Source organism: Tursiops truncatus, chromosome 10 (assembly GCF_011762595.2).
Source record: "Tursiops truncatus isolate mTurTru1 chromosome 10, mTurTru1.mat.Y, whole genome shotgun sequence".
NCBI lineage: Eukaryota > Metazoa > Chordata > Mammalia > Artiodactyla > Delphinidae > Tursiops > Tursiops truncatus.
The window spans coordinates 75,597,051-75,613,975 of NC_047043.1; the positions used below are offsets into that span (position 1 = coordinate 75,597,051).

The window sequence follows — 16,925 nt, forward strand, 5'->3', positions numbered from 1 at the left end:
TCTGAAGTGTTTTTCCCCTTCCCCATTCTACTGTGATGTTCTGGCTTCTAAGACACCATTTTCACTCTCTGAAGTCTTTTCAACACATGCAGGTACCATTTTAAAAGCGCTTGAAATGGAGCTACCACCAAACGGATTTTCCATGGGGTTCCTGAAGTCCTCCGCCAACCTTCACTTCCTCAGAGAAGCGTCACTTCACTAGCCTTTGGTGAGGGACGCCCTCCTTTTATAAGGACGTGATGACATCACCTCGCGTCGCGTCGTGCTTGCGCAAAGATGGTGGCGTGGCCACGCCCAGGTCTGCACCGAGACCTAACGTCCACACAGTCGGCGGCGCCCTCCCGGAAGAGGTCAGTGTGGGGTTCGGAGAGTGACTGAGTGAGGTCCTACAGCAGGACGGCCTGCGGGTGAGTGTCCCGAGTGTCCGAGTGTCCGAAGGACGGCTGCGCTCTGGTGGGGCGGATACTGTTAAGGGGGAAGAGGTAGGGTGATGAGGAAAGTTCCCGAGTCCTTCCAGTGTACGCGGAATTTGAGCGGTCCGTGGGCTGATGATTCCTAGAAGCAGCGGATCTTCGGTTCAAACGGCAGACGTTGTCTTGGGGTTAGTGTGAAGTGCTGATGGTGGTCGCAACAGAAAAGAAGTTACTTTGGACTCACTTCCAGGAATTTCCTTGACGCTGCATCCGAAACTGGGAAGAAGGCGGCGAGGATTGGCCTACAGTGATTTCGTCGGAAAGTATCTGTAACTCGACCCCTTCCGGGCGAGCCTGTTAGTGATTGCTGTCCGCGGTGCTGAAAACAGAGCGGCGCCTTGAGGAGGAAACCCGTTGAGGGCAGGACGGTGTTTCTGTTTCCCTTGGCAGTGCTCAGTGTCGTAGGCTCCATGTGTGTGTGAAGGAAGGGCTCAGTTTTTTTTTAAAAAATCAGTGCTGGACACTCAGGCGGTGAGCAGACAACCAGTATTAACTAAATAAGATTTAGGAAAGCCAGTGCTTCATTCCAAGAAGGAATTTTCATTCCTGTTTTTTTATTACATCATTACAGCTCAAATTGCATTCTCCCTTTGGGCAGGCACCTTCAGCTCTTGCACCCAACCATATTTGCCTGCAGACTCAGTCTTCCAAGTAGTTCGCTAGACCTCTGTCTATATTGGCCCAGGCGCTTTCCTCTGTTGAATTTTACACAGTGGGGTTTTTTTTCTTTCTTTCTTTCTGTTGATTCAGTAAAATGTTTACTAGTCTTAGTACCAGCTGCTTGTTTGTTTTGAATTCTGATGAAGGTTAAAATGTGGGTAAAAAAAGAAGAGGGGAAATATGCTGCATTTACCTGTGTCACAGTGTTCTGGGATGCATCTGGCATATGGAAAACTATGTATCATGAGTAGAAGTGTTTTTAAGTGCATTCCTTTCATTTTATACATTATTATAGCTCAAGTTGTATTTTTCCCTTCTGAGAGAACCAGTGGATTGAGGTGCTGAATGATCAAATGTTGCAAAGCTGAGGACATGTGGTAGAAGTAACTTTAAATGTTATTACTTAGCAGAAAGCTTATAAAGGCAGCTTTGATTAAAGATGACGTCCCTGTTTGCTCAAGAAATTCGCCTTTCTAAAAGACATGAAGACATGTAAGTTTTTTAAAAAGGCTAATCTCAATGTACAAACTGTCCTGGCTTTATTAGTGAAACCGTGTGCATAGGAAGACTTAAAAATCTGTAAGTGTGTCATTTTAATTTTCTGACACTTGAGAGATTTTGGTATTAAGGCATGTCATTATCCCTCTAGAATAATAAAGATTAAAAGGTCTAATTGTGTTTTCTGTCTTCTTAATTCTTGTTACTAATATCTAGATAAATTCATTCTCCCTCTAAGCTTTCTATACTCCACATTGGTATTTAATGAACTTCTCTAAACTTCTTACCAAGGGCTGGCTCTCATGGGGGTGTGACTGTGTAGTCACAGGCCCTGCACTTGATGCTCTAACTTCACTATCTTGAAATCCTCAGTAATTTTTTTTTTTAACAAGGGACCCCAAATAATTTTTTGCCAAGGAGAAAAATTTTCATTTTGCACTGGGCCCTGCAAATTATATGGCCAGTCCTGCACTTATATTTAGTATTAACCCTTCTCTAACCTCTGTATTGTGGGCTCTCATGTTTTCCTTTAATTACCAGGCTCTCTACCGTGGCCTCCTAAGGTATTTTTCTTACAAAAATTACTGTTCAGAGACCTGGGGTTTTAGTTCTACCCTCAAGAACAGCCCTATGCAACACAGTGTTTCTTGAAAATCTCAACTATTTGGGAAATGGTTACACTGTTAGGTGTACCATTTGTGTATTTTTTTCTCATCTGATCATTTAATAAGACCAAAATCTTGTAAAAATGAGCATATAACCAGGGAGAAACTTTTAAAGTCCTCTATATATATAACAAAGTAGTTTGATAATTTACTTACACCTTTCTACATCTTTCTTCAATTACTGTTTTACCTTGTTGTGAGTATGCACGTGTAAACACAGCCTCTCACTCATATACGGAACCATCATCTTTCTCTTGGAAAAAGAGGAAAAAAATATTTTTATTGCTTCTTCAAACATATGGAAGTTTAGCACAATTCTAAATGTGTAACATAAGATTCAGGGGTACTGAAGTGTTAAGCAGAAGGTTTCGTATAGCAAGTTATATCAACGTATGTGTGGGGAGGTATATATAAGTATGTGTACAAAGGGATATGTATTACAGTTTGCATTTTCACTAAATATTTTTCAACACTCTACAATAATTTCAAAAGACCAGAGAGGTTACAAAAACAGAAACATGTACTTATAGCATACATATGAAAATAAAAATAATTTTACCAAGACTTAAGACGTACTGAACTACCTAAGGTTTTCATTGTCTTATTAATTGACATAGTAATTGGCTTTCAAAACAGGTTGAACTTGAAGGGAGGTGCAATTAAAAATGAGTTATTTATCAGTGTATTGGTCAAGCAATAAAATGTTTCTTTAAACTTTATATAATCTTCATTTTCTCTAGAGTATCACAAAGATTAATGTTACTTCAACAAATGGAGAATAAACTTGGAGATCAAAACAAGGAAAAGACCCCTCAGATGCAAACAGCTGAGACTGCTTTACAAAGGAACCTTAGTCTTTTAAAGGTAAGATTCTCTGAATTAAATATATTTTCCCCATGTTGCAAAAACGTTTTAGGTCAACTTCATAACTTTGATTTTTGTAATTTCTTCGTTTTGAGTTACAGAAAGAATTAATGAGGTACTGTCTATTTTTTAAACCCATGTTAATTGGACCAGAAGCACGGATCCTCATTTTTTAAAATGAAAATACTTGAAGTTTGCTTAGGCTAAGGAAAAATCAGTCACCACAGGAAGAATTTTAAGGTCACCTTTGTGCAAGAATAAATACAAGACATAGCTTCTATCTTCCATCTTCTTTTATTCGTAGGGAGATCCTGAAACACGATAAAGCACCTATCATGTATTTAAAACAATTTGATTTTGCCCTACTGGGGCCACAGTCAACACACAGAATTCATATCTAAGATAACAGATTTCCCTGATCTTTTTTGATGGTGATGGAGGAGGTGGTCAAAGTATGTGATTGCGCAAGGCCTCACCATTTGGCCAGTGTGCCCATTTGGAGTAAAATCATATGTGTAACATTTTTGGCTGCTTGCTGTACTTTGCTTCCAGAATTGTATGGCTTCATCCATAATTAAAACCCTAAAGTTTGCTTCCATTCAAGCTTCCAAGAGATCCTATGACTAAAACATTTGGTAGTAAGGCTATATTATTTAAGTTATAAAGCAGTGTTTTCAGTTTTTTATTGTTAAATATTTTCATCGATAGGCATGATGTAGTTCTCTTCTGTCCTCACTAGAGGATAAAGGAAGAGGAAAATTCAGTTATCTTCTCAGCTTCTGGCAGTTTGATCCACAGTAATTTAAGTCACAGCCATAGTGCTACCAAAGCATTCTATATTGCCATATGTCTTACTTGCCCAATGGTGTTTGCAATATTTATTTTTAAGTGGAAATATATAGGGTAATCTAGAATTTGCACGGAAAAGTCAGAAAATCTAAATTGGAAGTCTTGAAGGCTTGTTTGCTACTTATTACAGCAAGTACAGGTAATATTAAGTGTCTTCCTTTTAATGAGAAAGTATTTGATGAATGCCCAGAGGGTCCTTACTATTGAGCTAGTTTTGGGCAGAAAGTGAGGATAATAAAGTAAGTATAAGTTAGAGTTCTTTAGATCAAGTAGCTTACAGGCTCAGTTGATGACATAAGGTTGTCACACACAAAATAGAGACCTTGTATGATCAAACATTAATTAAATTATGTGGAATACTCAGCACTTTAGGAGTAAGTGTAAAAACTCTTTGAAAGCTAGAATATGCTATGAGGTCTCAGAGAGGAAGCTAAGCTGGAGCTGCATTTCAGTAGGCAGATGGGAAGGCATGCCATTGAATTTTTAAGGAAGATTCAAGACCAGAAGAAGAACGAATGGCCTTACTAATAATGTTCATGGGATCCTAAGCTAACTAGCTTGGAAAGTCACAGGAAACAAGGCTGAATATGTATTCTGAGACCAGATGAAGAAGTTGAGACTTGGTATGTAGAGATAATATAATATTGAAAGTGAGCCAAAAAAAAAAAAAAGAGAGAGAGAGAGAGACTTATATAAGAAACATATGAATGGGTCTTTAAGAAAGAGTCATTTGCTATTTAGATGCAAAATGATTTCAATAATGGAGAGATTGAATTTAAGGAAGGTAGCTCCTTGTCATATCTAGAAGGAAGATAATGAACCTAGTTTCATAGTCATTAGAAACCAGTTTGGTATGGTGTTCTTTCCCTGAATTATCAAAGTAATATATTCTCACTATAAAAAAACTTGAAAGAGCAAAGATGAAAAAGAATACCTTCTATATCATCTGCCCATTTAGAAATTAGAATATTTTTGTGTATTTCCTTTCAATCTTTTTATAAACATTTTTCAACTATCTCTTACATCCCAGATACAGTGCTTGCTGTTAGAGACGCAGTTTTTCCCCGTTTTTCTTTTAAACATACTTTGAATAACTGGATATCCAATTTTTTGTCCTTCTTTCCCGCATATTATTTTCTTTAACTTTGGGTATAATCTTAGTGGCTCTCTCATAGAAGTTATCGTGACAGTAAAATAAATAGGACTTGCTTACACAATTTGAGTTGGGAGAGACTTTAAAAAGCATATAGCTTAGATTCTTATCTAAAGGTCTTTTTTTTTTTAAGCATAAAAACTTTTCCCAAAGATATAAAATAGATAAAAGTGGACCTGCTTTGGCCCAAAGCCCTATCCATTCAGCCCTTTCTTGCCTGCACTGCTGTGGCTCTAAGGAACTGTGAAAACCAATGATCTGGGCTAATCCCTTAATTTAGAGATGAGGAAACCATAAGGTAACTACTCCTAATACCCCTTTGTCAAGAACAGGTTAAGTTATAGCAGGATACGTACTTAAGTACGGAGTGCACTTGAAAATGGTACCATTAAAGCCTGGCAGCATTCCTGTAAGATAGTAACAAAATAGGGATGACTGTATCACCGTCCATTATTTGACCTTACTCACATGTTCTGAACAATATCATAAACACTGAAAGGGCGTGAGCTTTAACTTTCAGAAAGAAAGATATAACACTAGCATCTTTCAATGATGTAGTTTTATACTTAGAGAAGCCAAAGTTGTTTCAAAACTGGTATGAGTTGAGTAAAATTAATGGATAAAATGTAAACATAAAAAACAACAGCAATCCTATATATATACAGCTGGAAAATAGACACCACATTCATATTAGCAATAAAACTATAAAATATATAATTGGAAATGCTTTTAACAAGGGATCTGCATGAATGGTATTAAGATAATTATTACACTTCAGTGGGAGCTGTAAGAGAAAATTTAAATGGAGACATACGCCTTAATCCTGCCTGGGAAGACTATTATTTTTCTAAGTCAGTTGTCACAAAGTTATTTTTATATTTAATAAAATCCCAACAAAAATTTCTCTAATTGCACTTGAAAAAATAAATTAGCAAAAATATCAAAGCATGATTTTAAAAGGGGAGCAATAAGAAAGAGACTAATTCCATCAAACATATTAGTAAAAGAATGAATAGGAGTCTAAGCAGTAAAGAAAACTCACAGTGAAGGTTTAGTCAGTAAATATAGAAGGTAGCGGCCTTTGAAAACAGGCTCAGGGATTTTTTCAATTAGTATTAATACAATGAAATTTAGCAAAATCATAATGGATTTGAAAGCCAGAGAGTGACACTTATACCATCACGCACACTGGAAGCATGTTTTTTAATTGCTATAAAAATTTCACACCTGTGTAAAAGAAGGAATAGAAGAATGTATTTCCATGCACTTATCACCCAGATTCAATCATTATCGGAACACAGCTAGCCTTGTTTTGTCTATACTCCTCACTCCCACCCCTTAAGATCATTTTGAAGCTAATCCTCAGACATTGCATTGTTTCATCTGTAAATATTTCAGTATATCTCTTTTTTTTTTTTTTTTTTTTTGGCTGCATTGGGTCTTCGTGGCTGCATGCAGGCCTTCTCTAGTTGCAGCGAGCGGGGGCTGCTCTTCATTGCGGTGGCTTCTCTTGTTGAGCAGCACGGGCTCTAGGCTCACGGGCTTCAGTAGTTGCAGCATGCGGGCTCAGTATTTGTGGCTCACGGGCTCTAGAATGCAGGCTCAGTAGTTGTGGCGCATGGGCTTAGATGCTCTGCGGCATGTGGGATCTTCCCGCACCAGGGCTCAAACCCATGTCCCCTGCACTGGCAGGCAGATTCTTAACCACTGCACCACCAGGGAAGTCCCTCAGTATATCTCTTTCTATATTTCAATATTTATCACTAAAAGATCAGCACTATTTTAAGCAAAATCAAAGTATCAGGATCAACCTAAGAAATTAACAATAAATCCTCAAATATCCAATCAGGTTCCAAATAAAATCCAATTTGTAATTGATACATCTCCTAAATTTCTAAAAGTACTCCCTGCCCGTTTTTTCCCCCCTTTTCATATATTTGTTAAAGGAACTGGGTCATTTGTCCTGTCGAGTTTCTAGATATTGCTAATTCTATCACTGAGGTACCCATTTAACACGTTCCTCTCTTCCCCCTCATTCCTATAATTGACAGATCTAAGTTGTGCTGTGCAACAGAAATATAATTCATGCCACATATGTAATTTTAAATTTCCTAGGAACCATTTTTAATAACGTCAACCTAAACAGATTACGTATTATTAAAATTTCAAACAAAATATTTGAAATGTAACTGCTATTAAAGGTTAGTAAATATTTTATGTTCTTTTTTCTTACTAGACCTTCAAAATTCAGTGTGTATTGTGTGCCTACAGCACATCTTAAGTCAGACTTGTACATTTCGAGGGCTCAGCAGCCACATCAGGCTAAGGAATACTCCACTATCAGTGCAGATTACAGAGGCCTGATCAGACTGAAGTTCGATGTTTTGGGGAAGAACACTCCTGTAATGCCAGGCTCTCTCTCTCGTTTTGGAATGTTAGTTGTTGATGATCATTGCCTAAGTATATTCATTAGGGGTTGCAAAAAGCAATATTCAATTATTTTATTCCTTCTCATTCAACTGCTAATTATTTATATTGATAAACTTCCCTTCATCAATTATTTGGTTACACTGAGGTATATTTCACAGAGGAAAAAGCATGATGAATGCTTGATTCTATTTAGTTTTCAAAATAATAGGTTGGTTCTCTAGTATCTTCCAAAAGTGACCAATTAGGTGTTGTTGGTTTTGGTTGCTTTTTTGTTTGTTTTTGAGCTGTCTGGGATTTGAAATTTTTCAATCCATTTCCATTTTTATTCCTACTTATTCTCAACTTGTCCCAATTTTACCAAGTGAGAACCTTGTCAGATTAGCTCCTGAGTGCTTCTGATGGCATCTTAACAGTCTGACAGTTTCCTTCCTTTCTGGTCTGATGCAATCTTCCAGGCTCATCATGTGCATTTGCTGCTTAGACCTGGAGTTGGCCATTGTTCCAAGGAGCCCTGGATCCTTTTGGTAGGAAATATGTTCAGAGCCCTCTATCTGGGCACTAGTGGGGTTTATTGCAACTTTTTTTTTTTAAGATAAAATACATCAGGAGCTCATATCAGAAATTCCAGAATTCCAGTTTGCAAGACTTTTAACTTAAAAACTCATGGATCTTGTACCTCTAACTTCTTTTCCTCAAACCAAAAATCTGTTCCCAAAGAATTTTCCAATACCAATGTATCCTGTGATACAGACAGCACTGTCACCACCCATGTGATTACTGAGAATGGTTTTCAGTAACATCCTTTTTACAATCCTTTTTGTCATTAGGGTGTATCTCACTAGGGATGCTCAGTCAGATACTGTGTTCTAACACCACTTGATGTAATTCTTCTCCATGTGGTTATGCCACCACTAGATAGCAGTTACGTTTGCTTCATTTTATGTTCAAATTTGTAGGGATTGCTTTTTCATTTGTTCTCTAAGTATATAAAATTTTAAATGGTCTAGTGACAAATCTATACAACAAGGCAACAAGGTACAGGTAAAGCTGGCCAACTAGCCTTTCTTCCTCTCCTCTTTTTTCCTTTTCTCCCCCTACCCCCTTGGGTGCTTTGTAAAAAAAATTTTTTTTTAAGTTTTTGGTTTATACTCAGGAAACTTTGATACCTCAGTCTGTATTTATTTAATGAATATTTAAGTACCTAGTACATACCCTGCCCTTTGTTAGATTCTCAGATTCTTAAAGGTTGTATGAGACACAGCCCTTACCTTCGGGCAGCATATACTGTAAAGGAAGGTTCTTATATGGAAGTATTAAGATTTAACTTGCTATAGAAGGCTGGGGTCAAACTGCCAAGATTTGGGGTCAGGCTAAGGAAGGCATGTTTGATCCTCTGTGTTGTGAGTACCAATTTTTTTTTTTTTTTAATCTAGGGGATGACATATTTAAGGTACTTTTTAGCAAAACTAATCAGTTCCATGTTAGGTACGGATTGAACTAAAGTGAGATATGGCCTAGGCATGAGTACAAGTAAGTATGAAGTATTTGTTGAATGAAACAGCATTGAGAATGACATGGAAGAGCTCGAGGAGACATCCTGATGGAACAATACAGGGAACTTTGAATTTTTCAATGGCAGGAATAAGAACAGTTGGAGTTCGAGGATACTGCATAGGTATCTGAGTGGGTAGAATTCCCACTATTATACATTCAGTACATTCAGTGGAAAAAGATGAGTTTAGTTTTATCAGGTTGAGAAATAAGGGCTAGGAAGAAAAGTTAGCCATCCCTCCTCAGTAATAATTAAAGCTAGATCAGCGACAGTCTTGGAGAGAGGAAACTTAAAAAGATGGGGACAGATGTCACAAATCTTAAGAAAGCCCACCCTGAGGACTAAACCAGAGAAAAAGGAGCCAGCTGAGGAGGAGGAGTCCGAGAGGTAAGCGAAACACCTAAGAAAGTGAAATATGACTTAAGCTAAGGAAGAAGTTCTCTGGAGGGGTAATAATCCCTTGTTGAAATGCTGCAGAGGGGACAGTTAGGTGAGGCTGACTTAGGCCTGCTTTTCCAGGCCCCACGTCCCTCCTCCTAAACTCATCTCCTGCTCTTTGTGTTGCAGATCTGCTCTTCTCTACGAGATATTCAGTATCCTTATTTTCTGATGTTTAAGAACAATGTTTAATCTTGCCTATAGGTGCTAGTGGCACCCAGATCTCCCAGTAAAGATAACTTTGTAACTGTTCTTAGAATAATGGTAAAATTGGGGTTCTGATTTTTATTGTTTGATTTCTAGAAGTAAAAAGTGGTTCTTCCAGGACCTTCTTAAATTTCAATGTAATCAGAAGACTTGGTCTCCCATGTCTGTTGTATCATCGGCATCAAGAGCTCTTTAAGCCTGAGTCTTGGCCGTGAACTTCTGGTATGGGAGAGACATGCTTATAGATGGGCATTTTATCCCTAAATTGTTGCCTTTCCCCTTCAAATCACCTTCCTCTAGACAGCAGGTGCATTACTGGTTGTGCAACTTTGGGGAGTCCCTTTAGGGAGTTTCCTGTTTTTCCCTTTTCCATTTCACACCCATTCCTTGCTCCCGCCGCTGCCATCTGCTATCTCTTTTCTCCTGTTCAGCGTTGGCTTCTTCACACCCCACTCCCACGCCCTTTTCCATCGCTCTCCTTCTGTCCAACAGCCCTGTACTTAGATCACTCCAGTGCTTGTACATGGAGCAGAGAACTTTCTCTCTTCTCTCGACTCACTAAGCTCAAAGGAGAGACAAAATTCACATGGCCTTCAACCAACACCCTGGAAACTTGACAAACCTAAGGAAGCACAAGGCAACACAGGTGCTGATTTGGGGAGTATTTATTTAACAGGGCTCGAATATTTCTGTTAACAACTTGCAAAGTCTTACATTTCTGGGTGTGAACTTTATGTACAGATCTAGATAAAATCTTTACTGACGTATGAATCAACCTTAAGTACACTTGTGTTTCTACAAACGTAAGAGAAAACACAAACATCTACAAGTTCAACTACAAAGTACTGCACGATACTTGAATGCCATCAGCTGAAGGATGTATCAATACTACCTAGCAATAAAACTTGCCTTTGAGATTAGCTTAGCAATCTGATACTAAAAATCTAGATAGCGTAGTGAAAGGTTCTTGTTGCAAAGTACTCAGGTACCTCATGGACCTTTTCAATATGGGAAGTATTTGCCTAAGTATAAAATTAAAAAATGGAATATTGAACAAATGTAATGTGTGTCATTCATATACCATTTGCATTATCTGGGCAGACTAGAACTCTTTGAAGGTCAGCCTAGCATGGGTCCGAGTATCTGATTGTTTTTCGTATCGGAATATTTGACTATTTTATCCATCTGGCTGTTTTTAAAGGATTTTAAAGCTAAGTTAGTACTCTGAGCAGTTTAGAGGAAGTTCTTTTTCCAAGAATTATTGGCATTTCCTAGCTACTTAAAATGAAAAAGGCAGAACTTAGAAGTACCACCCCCATCCCTGCCTTTTATTTTAAAATAAGAAACCCTGCATCCTCTCTTTGAAACCGGTTAATTAAGCAGTGATCTGTCAGTGCCTGTCCATCAGTTCAAACTGTATATCCAGAGGAGAGTTGAAGCGAGAGATCTGGGATACAGATATTGCTATTACAGGTGCCATTTGTGTGTGTGGTTTAAATACATTTTGTTTTGAAAATGCTTCTGTTACAGGATATAGAAGCGGCAGAGAAGTCTCTACAGACCCAGAATCATCCAGTTCCACCGCCTGAGGTGGCTTCTCTTGAGGTGAGAACCTTAAGGAACAAATGTGAAAGAAGAGACCCTCAAAAAAAAAAAAAAAAAAAAGAAGAGAGGCTCTTCAGTTAGTAGTGCATTGCAAGTGGCTGTGTATGTATATATCCCAGATTCCTTCATTCAGTAAAATAAATGAGATGTGTCTCACTGATCTCTCTATGTCCACAGTGCCATGCTTTGTATGTAGTGGGTAATCTGTAAGTATCTGGGTTTTAAAAAAATTTTACATCAAGTGAAAATTTTATCAAGACCTTGTGTCTTTTCACCGAGTCACTTAGAAACAACTCTTGTTAAATCCTAACAGACAATATGCACGAAATCTTAAGATGACAGCCTAACCAAAATGCTTTTCCTGTTGGCTGATGTTAGAAGTAGCAGCTCAGTCTCTTCACCAAAAATGCAACCAACGCTATTTAAATGCATATTATCATGCAGTATAGCGTGGCTTTTGTCTGTTTGATTTTGCTCAGTTCAAGAACAGATTGGGAAGATGGTTGGCAAAAATAAACCGTATTTGGTATATGAATGTATGTGTGCTGAAAGGGAATTTGCTACATATAGAATAGTTTGATTTTATATTTTTAATGACCTTTTTTCAATACAGTTTTTGTTTGCTTCCTAACCAGTGATGTGAATAGACTCAAAAATTAAAGGCTGAGAATTTGCCCTGCAATTTTCTGTGTCATCTAGAGTAATAAGGAAAGGCAGTGATCAAGGATAGAAAGAACTCCCGTTCAAAGTTGCGCCTTGGCCATGTCTTTTTCTTTGTTGAATTTTCCAATACCTTACTCTGGCCCGTACAGGGCCCACACAATAGGGGTTAATCCAGCCGTGAATGGCGGAGAAACACCCAACCACAGGCCTTGGTTGGTATTTTTCTTAGCTAGTCTCGCACAGCAGGATGACCTTTATTTTAAGTATGTCAGGCTACTTCTCAGACCACATGCATAGATGCATAGATACATGGAACCCCTCATCATTTTCAGCTTTCAGAGCCCTCATACTTTTTTTTTTTTAATAATAGCATCTTATTTTTTTTTTTTATGTTTTAATTTTTACTTTTTGGCTGCACCAGGCAGCTTGTGGGATCTTAGTCCCCTGACCAGGGATCGAACCCGAGCCCACCGCAGTGGCAGTGCTGAGTCCTAATCGCTTGACTGGCGGGGAATTGCCCCCACCCCCTACCTTTTTAATGCTCAGTGTGAATAATTATGGCTCCCCAATGCTATCTAACTCTTTGACTGATTCTGAAAATGAGCTGGATAGTGAAGATCTCATATCAAATGCCCTCCTGTGACACAGAGCTTCTGGCATCTGACTTTTCTCTGGCCTCCTTAGGGCACTCAGCCAGGAAACCATGCAAGCGTGTAGATGCCGTACAGCAATGCAGTGTGAGCTTCTACAGCTTACAGACTGCTACAGTCAGTCTAGGAACACAGCGTCTCAACTTCCAAGTTACTTGAATTAAAAATAGCTAGATGAAAAAAAAATAGCTAGATGATGTTGATATTATTGTTATTATCCAAAAAAATGTGGGAAGAAGTTACAGTTTGCCATATCAGGTGCTCTTCTAAAAGATATAGCGGGTGCATAATTTTGCGGATGCATAACTTTAAATGTTTTTCCCCCCTACAATTAAGGGGTCAGTTCACCTGAGTCCTCTAGCATGCCCCTTATATTTCAGGTGCTGATCTCATCCAGGTCACATCTTTTTCTGTTAGTTCTAAAGCAGTTGTTCGTGTTGAATCATTTCATTGTGATAATTTTAGTATGGGCGATCATTTAGTATGGGATTGGGAACAGTAAACAAAAACTTTTAATGATTGTGTAGCCATAAATGATACTACTGGTAATAATCACAAGATTGGCCACAAGAGGGCGTGTAAAATCACAATAAAATTGTAAAACCTGTAATTCTGCCAGGCTCTAGTTTTACTGAGAAATTTGAAAATTAACACTAGTAAGTAGCCAGATTTTTTTCTAAAATTAACATAAAATATTCTGTAGAGGAAGTGCATTCTACGTATATGTGTGAGTGTGTGTGTGTGTGTGTGTGTGTATACGCACACACACACTTAAGTGAATAAACATTTAGACTATTATGAAGAGCCAAGTTCAATTGCTTGATATGCTTTTTTACTTTTGGATGTTGGTTTTTTTTCCAGACTCTTTACTGGGCATCAGTAGAAGAATATATTCCCAAATGGGAACAGTTTCTTTTAGGAAGAGCACCATATCCTATTGGTGTTGAAAATCCAAATGAAGCAGAAGATACCATTCAAAAGGAGGTGCAGCAATAGCTTCTTCACATACTGTTTGAAAAACCTATTTAGGAAAGCTGAGTGTTAAAGAATATGCAGATCACTGCAGGAACTTCAGGAATCAGACATGTTCACATTGTCTCATTACTTCCTCAATGACAGTGAAGATTTGAGAATCTACTTGGAACTTTCAGGCCATCACTGGGAGACCTACTACTCTTTCAGTGTCATGAATTTGCTTTCTACCAAACCCATGGAAGTGTTAAAAGCTGATACTGAAAGGTGGACTGTTGATTAAATAAGCTGCTGAATGAGTGTTGTGTGCTGTTAAAAAAAAAAAAAAAAAAAAGTCATTTACTGTCACTATCACATAAACAGTGAATACCAGTAGTTCTGATTTTACATCTTCTATAATCTTTACTTTTCAGTTATTTTGTTATGGGGATAAGGCTCAGGATCCAAGTGGTTGTTTGCTCACTCTTTTAGCTTTTTAACAAATGAAAAGACAGTGACAATCGCTTAGTATAATAATATTGATCAGGAAATAGATTCATAGGATTTTGTCCCTCATAGATCACTGGACCTGTAAAAATTCTCGAAGCAAGAACTAAACTACCAAGCATTCAATAAGTAGCCAGTTTCAGGAGGGCTCAGACTGGGTTCTGAAAAAGGACACCTATTAGAGTTGGGAATGGTCGCTGGATTTTGACCTGGTTATTTAAAGATTGCCAACCCTGTGAACACAAGTAACTCTTCTCTCATCTTTTCATCTTTAAATCTATCCTTCCCTGTCCCTTCTATTTTCTTTATTTCTCAAACAACTGTCAGTCAGAAACTTTTGGGTCACAACCCTCAATAGCTTTGGGATTCCTCAATCCACCACTGCTGGAGTGCTCAAAAAAAAAAATTCTGATTTTTCTAATTATAAAAGCAGCTCCTGCTTAGGAGTCCACATCACAATGAAAGATTTTCAATTTTAAACTGGTTTGTGGTTTTATAAGACGACAATAGGACAAGCTAAAAAAAAAAAAGTCCATTGTGCTGATAAGTTCCTTTAAACTACCATCTTGGAAATATCCTGTTGAGTGGGTGTTGGTGTGGGTAACAATAATGTTGTTTTCATAGCATGTGCTGGCAGATGAGCACACTTCTCTACAGTGTTAACAGTTGTAATTAAGGAATAAACAGCACAGAGTGTCAGTCCGATGACAATTTCATCTATAGTGTCACAATACAAAATGTCACAAAATATTAGAACTGTTATATAACTATAAAAAGGATTGGCTTAAAAGCCAAAAGCGCTTTAAAAAGGAAGACAGAGAAAGAAAGAAAAAAGAAAACTGGCATAGGGACCAAAACCGTTTTATACCTTCTCAAGACTGTTCTGTCACGAAAATAAATTGATATATATATTTTTTTTCCTGTTACATTACAGTTTGGTTTCTAGCCATCCAGTTGATTTAGCAGGAGAATGCAGGGCTTTTTAGCAGCTTTGAATTGGTAAACAGATTTAGATGTAGTAGAGAGAACATGAGGAAGTTTTTTTTTTTTTTTTTTAACATCCAATCTTTCCCAGCATATGCACATAAGAAGGTGAATGAAGCGATGTGAAACTTATTTCTCTTTAGTCAAGTGAAAAAAAGGCTAAACATTTGTTGAGATGGTAAAATATTGTGTCAAGCAAGTAGGCATATTCCAAAATTAAACAGTGGTTGATACATGAGCCGTCCTCAAATATTTGAGCATTACGCTTCCTTTGAGTTCTGTAAATTAAAGCACCAGTAGGTTAGATTAAAATACAAAATGAATAGCAATTTAACCATCTCAGGAAAGGTTCAGGTTTTTTTCTCCCCTAAATTGACTAACTTGCTAAATCTTATTTTTTTTTAAACCCTTAAGTTTAATGTAACCTGGCTTATGATTTAGGGCAGAAGGGAAGCTATTTCTAGGCTTCAGTGGTACCATTTCCCCCATTTCTAGTTAGTACCTCAAAAACTCCCAGAGGGGACTTTATTCCTGGCCCACCCAGAGTTTTCCCCCAGCCCCCTTCTTGTAGAATGGAACAGATTGCACCACATGGTGTATGTTTAAAGAAAAAAACAATCCCGAAGAGACCTAGATACCCCATTGAAGGGCATTATATTCCTCATGGCAAATTAGCCTTACGTAGGAATTTCCAAATATTGTTTTCTGTAAGGAGGAGAGAAATACAGTATCTAATGTACATTTTGTACATAATTAGTAGGAATCAGACAACGAGAAAGAAATGTCATCTACTGAGACTTTTTCCTCCCTATTCAGTGCCCTTACCATACACTACATTGTACCCACTAATCTTTATGAAAACTATGAATTTGTTTTTTGTTTTTTTTTTTTTTAGAATAACGGGGTTTTCAAAATAAACCCTGTTCCAAGAATTTTTCATAGCCTTTCTTGGATTGTTACAAATGCATACATATTCAAAGATCATTTTCTGCTGAACACTTCTTGTGTATGATATTGAGTATTATTAAACCATAAAATGCTAAAGTTCAGAAGGAGCTGCAGTTTTTCTCTGAACTTCAAAAAATTAATTTTACTAAGTACTCAGGAAAAAGCCCAATACTCTTGAAACCAGACATCTGGTCTTTCCCATGCGTAGGGAGCAGTGTGAATGGAAGTGATGTCAAACGGACAGTTTTTCTCTGCCTTATGTATAAGGTGTTTTAACTTGCTAGCTTAAGACTTAGATGAGAATTAAAATGATCTTTAACTGTATTTACCATTTTGTCTTCTCTGCCTCATCCTCCCTTTTCTATTAAAAAAAAGAGAAGGATGTATTGGGTATATTTATTTTAGATTCAAAATTAAACTTATTTGGAGGCTATTTTGTCAGTTAGGAGACAAGTGGAAACACTGGGAGTAGACTGGGGAAGGGGTATGTGAAAAACCAGGGTATGCAATCACCAGTTTCAGGCAGGAGAAAGATACTGAGCTTTAAACCCAGTGTAAGGTTTTACTGTGTAAAATTTAATGCACAAGGCCATGAATTTGGCTTTATCTACAAAATACATTCTTTTCCTTCCTTAGTCTATTGTCTTTTTATTCTAAGCCAATTCACATCATTTCATTTTTTTTTAAGAAAGTCTCTTGTTTAAAACTAAAGTTTTAAATCTCCCTGAAGAGTTTTTTCCCCTTTTCAAGAATTGCCCAAACATAATACCTACATGGCTTAAAACACCCTTCACTGCAGTAGTCTATTTTGACCTCTTCCACTTTAAT

At 37.6% G+C, this 16,925-nt stretch overlaps 1 protein-coding gene across 5 annotated transcripts; it reads left to right on the top strand.

The window, feature by feature from the left end:
- Positions 1-277: 277 nt before the first annotated feature.
- On the top strand, positions 278-14,864 carry CEP15 (centrosomal protein 15). 5 transcript variants are annotated; one of them, XM_073811327.1, is made up of 6 exons: positions 331-407; positions 664-944; positions 1,544-1,625; positions 3,037-3,160; positions 11,320-11,394; positions 13,569-14,864. In XM_073811327.1, the coding sequence occupies exons 3-6, from the start codon at positions 1,573-1,575 to the stop codon at positions 13,701-13,703; spliced, it is 387 nt and encodes a 128-aa protein (XP_073667428.1). In that variant the 5' UTR covers positions 331-407; positions 664-944; positions 1,544-1,572; the 3' UTR covers positions 13,704-14,864. The 5 variants fall into 5 exon arrangements, with proteins under 5 accessions (XP_019803318.1, XP_019803319.1, XP_004318618.1 ...); XM_019947759.3 differs by lacking the exon at positions 664-944 and having other exon boundaries at positions 278-407; positions 1,429-1,625; XM_019947760.3 differs by lacking the exon at positions 664-944 and having other exon boundaries at positions 278-407; positions 1,541-1,625.
- Positions 14,865-16,925: the final 2,061 nt, after the last annotated feature.

Bases quoted from the DNA above. Each gene is read 5' to 3' on its own strand.
- CEP15 (XM_019947759.3), top strand. From the start codon at position 1,573: ATGACGTCCCTGTTTGCTCAAGAAATTCGCCTTTCTAAAAGACATGAA. The intron at 1,626-3,036 runs GTAAGTTTTTTA...CATTTTCTCTAG, and splicing joins TCTAAAAGACATGAAGACAT to AGTATCACAAAGATTAATGT. The intron at 3,161-11,319 runs GTAAGATTCTCT...CTTCTGTTACAG, and splicing joins GGAACCTTAGTCTTTTAAAG to GATATAGAAGCGGCAGAGAA.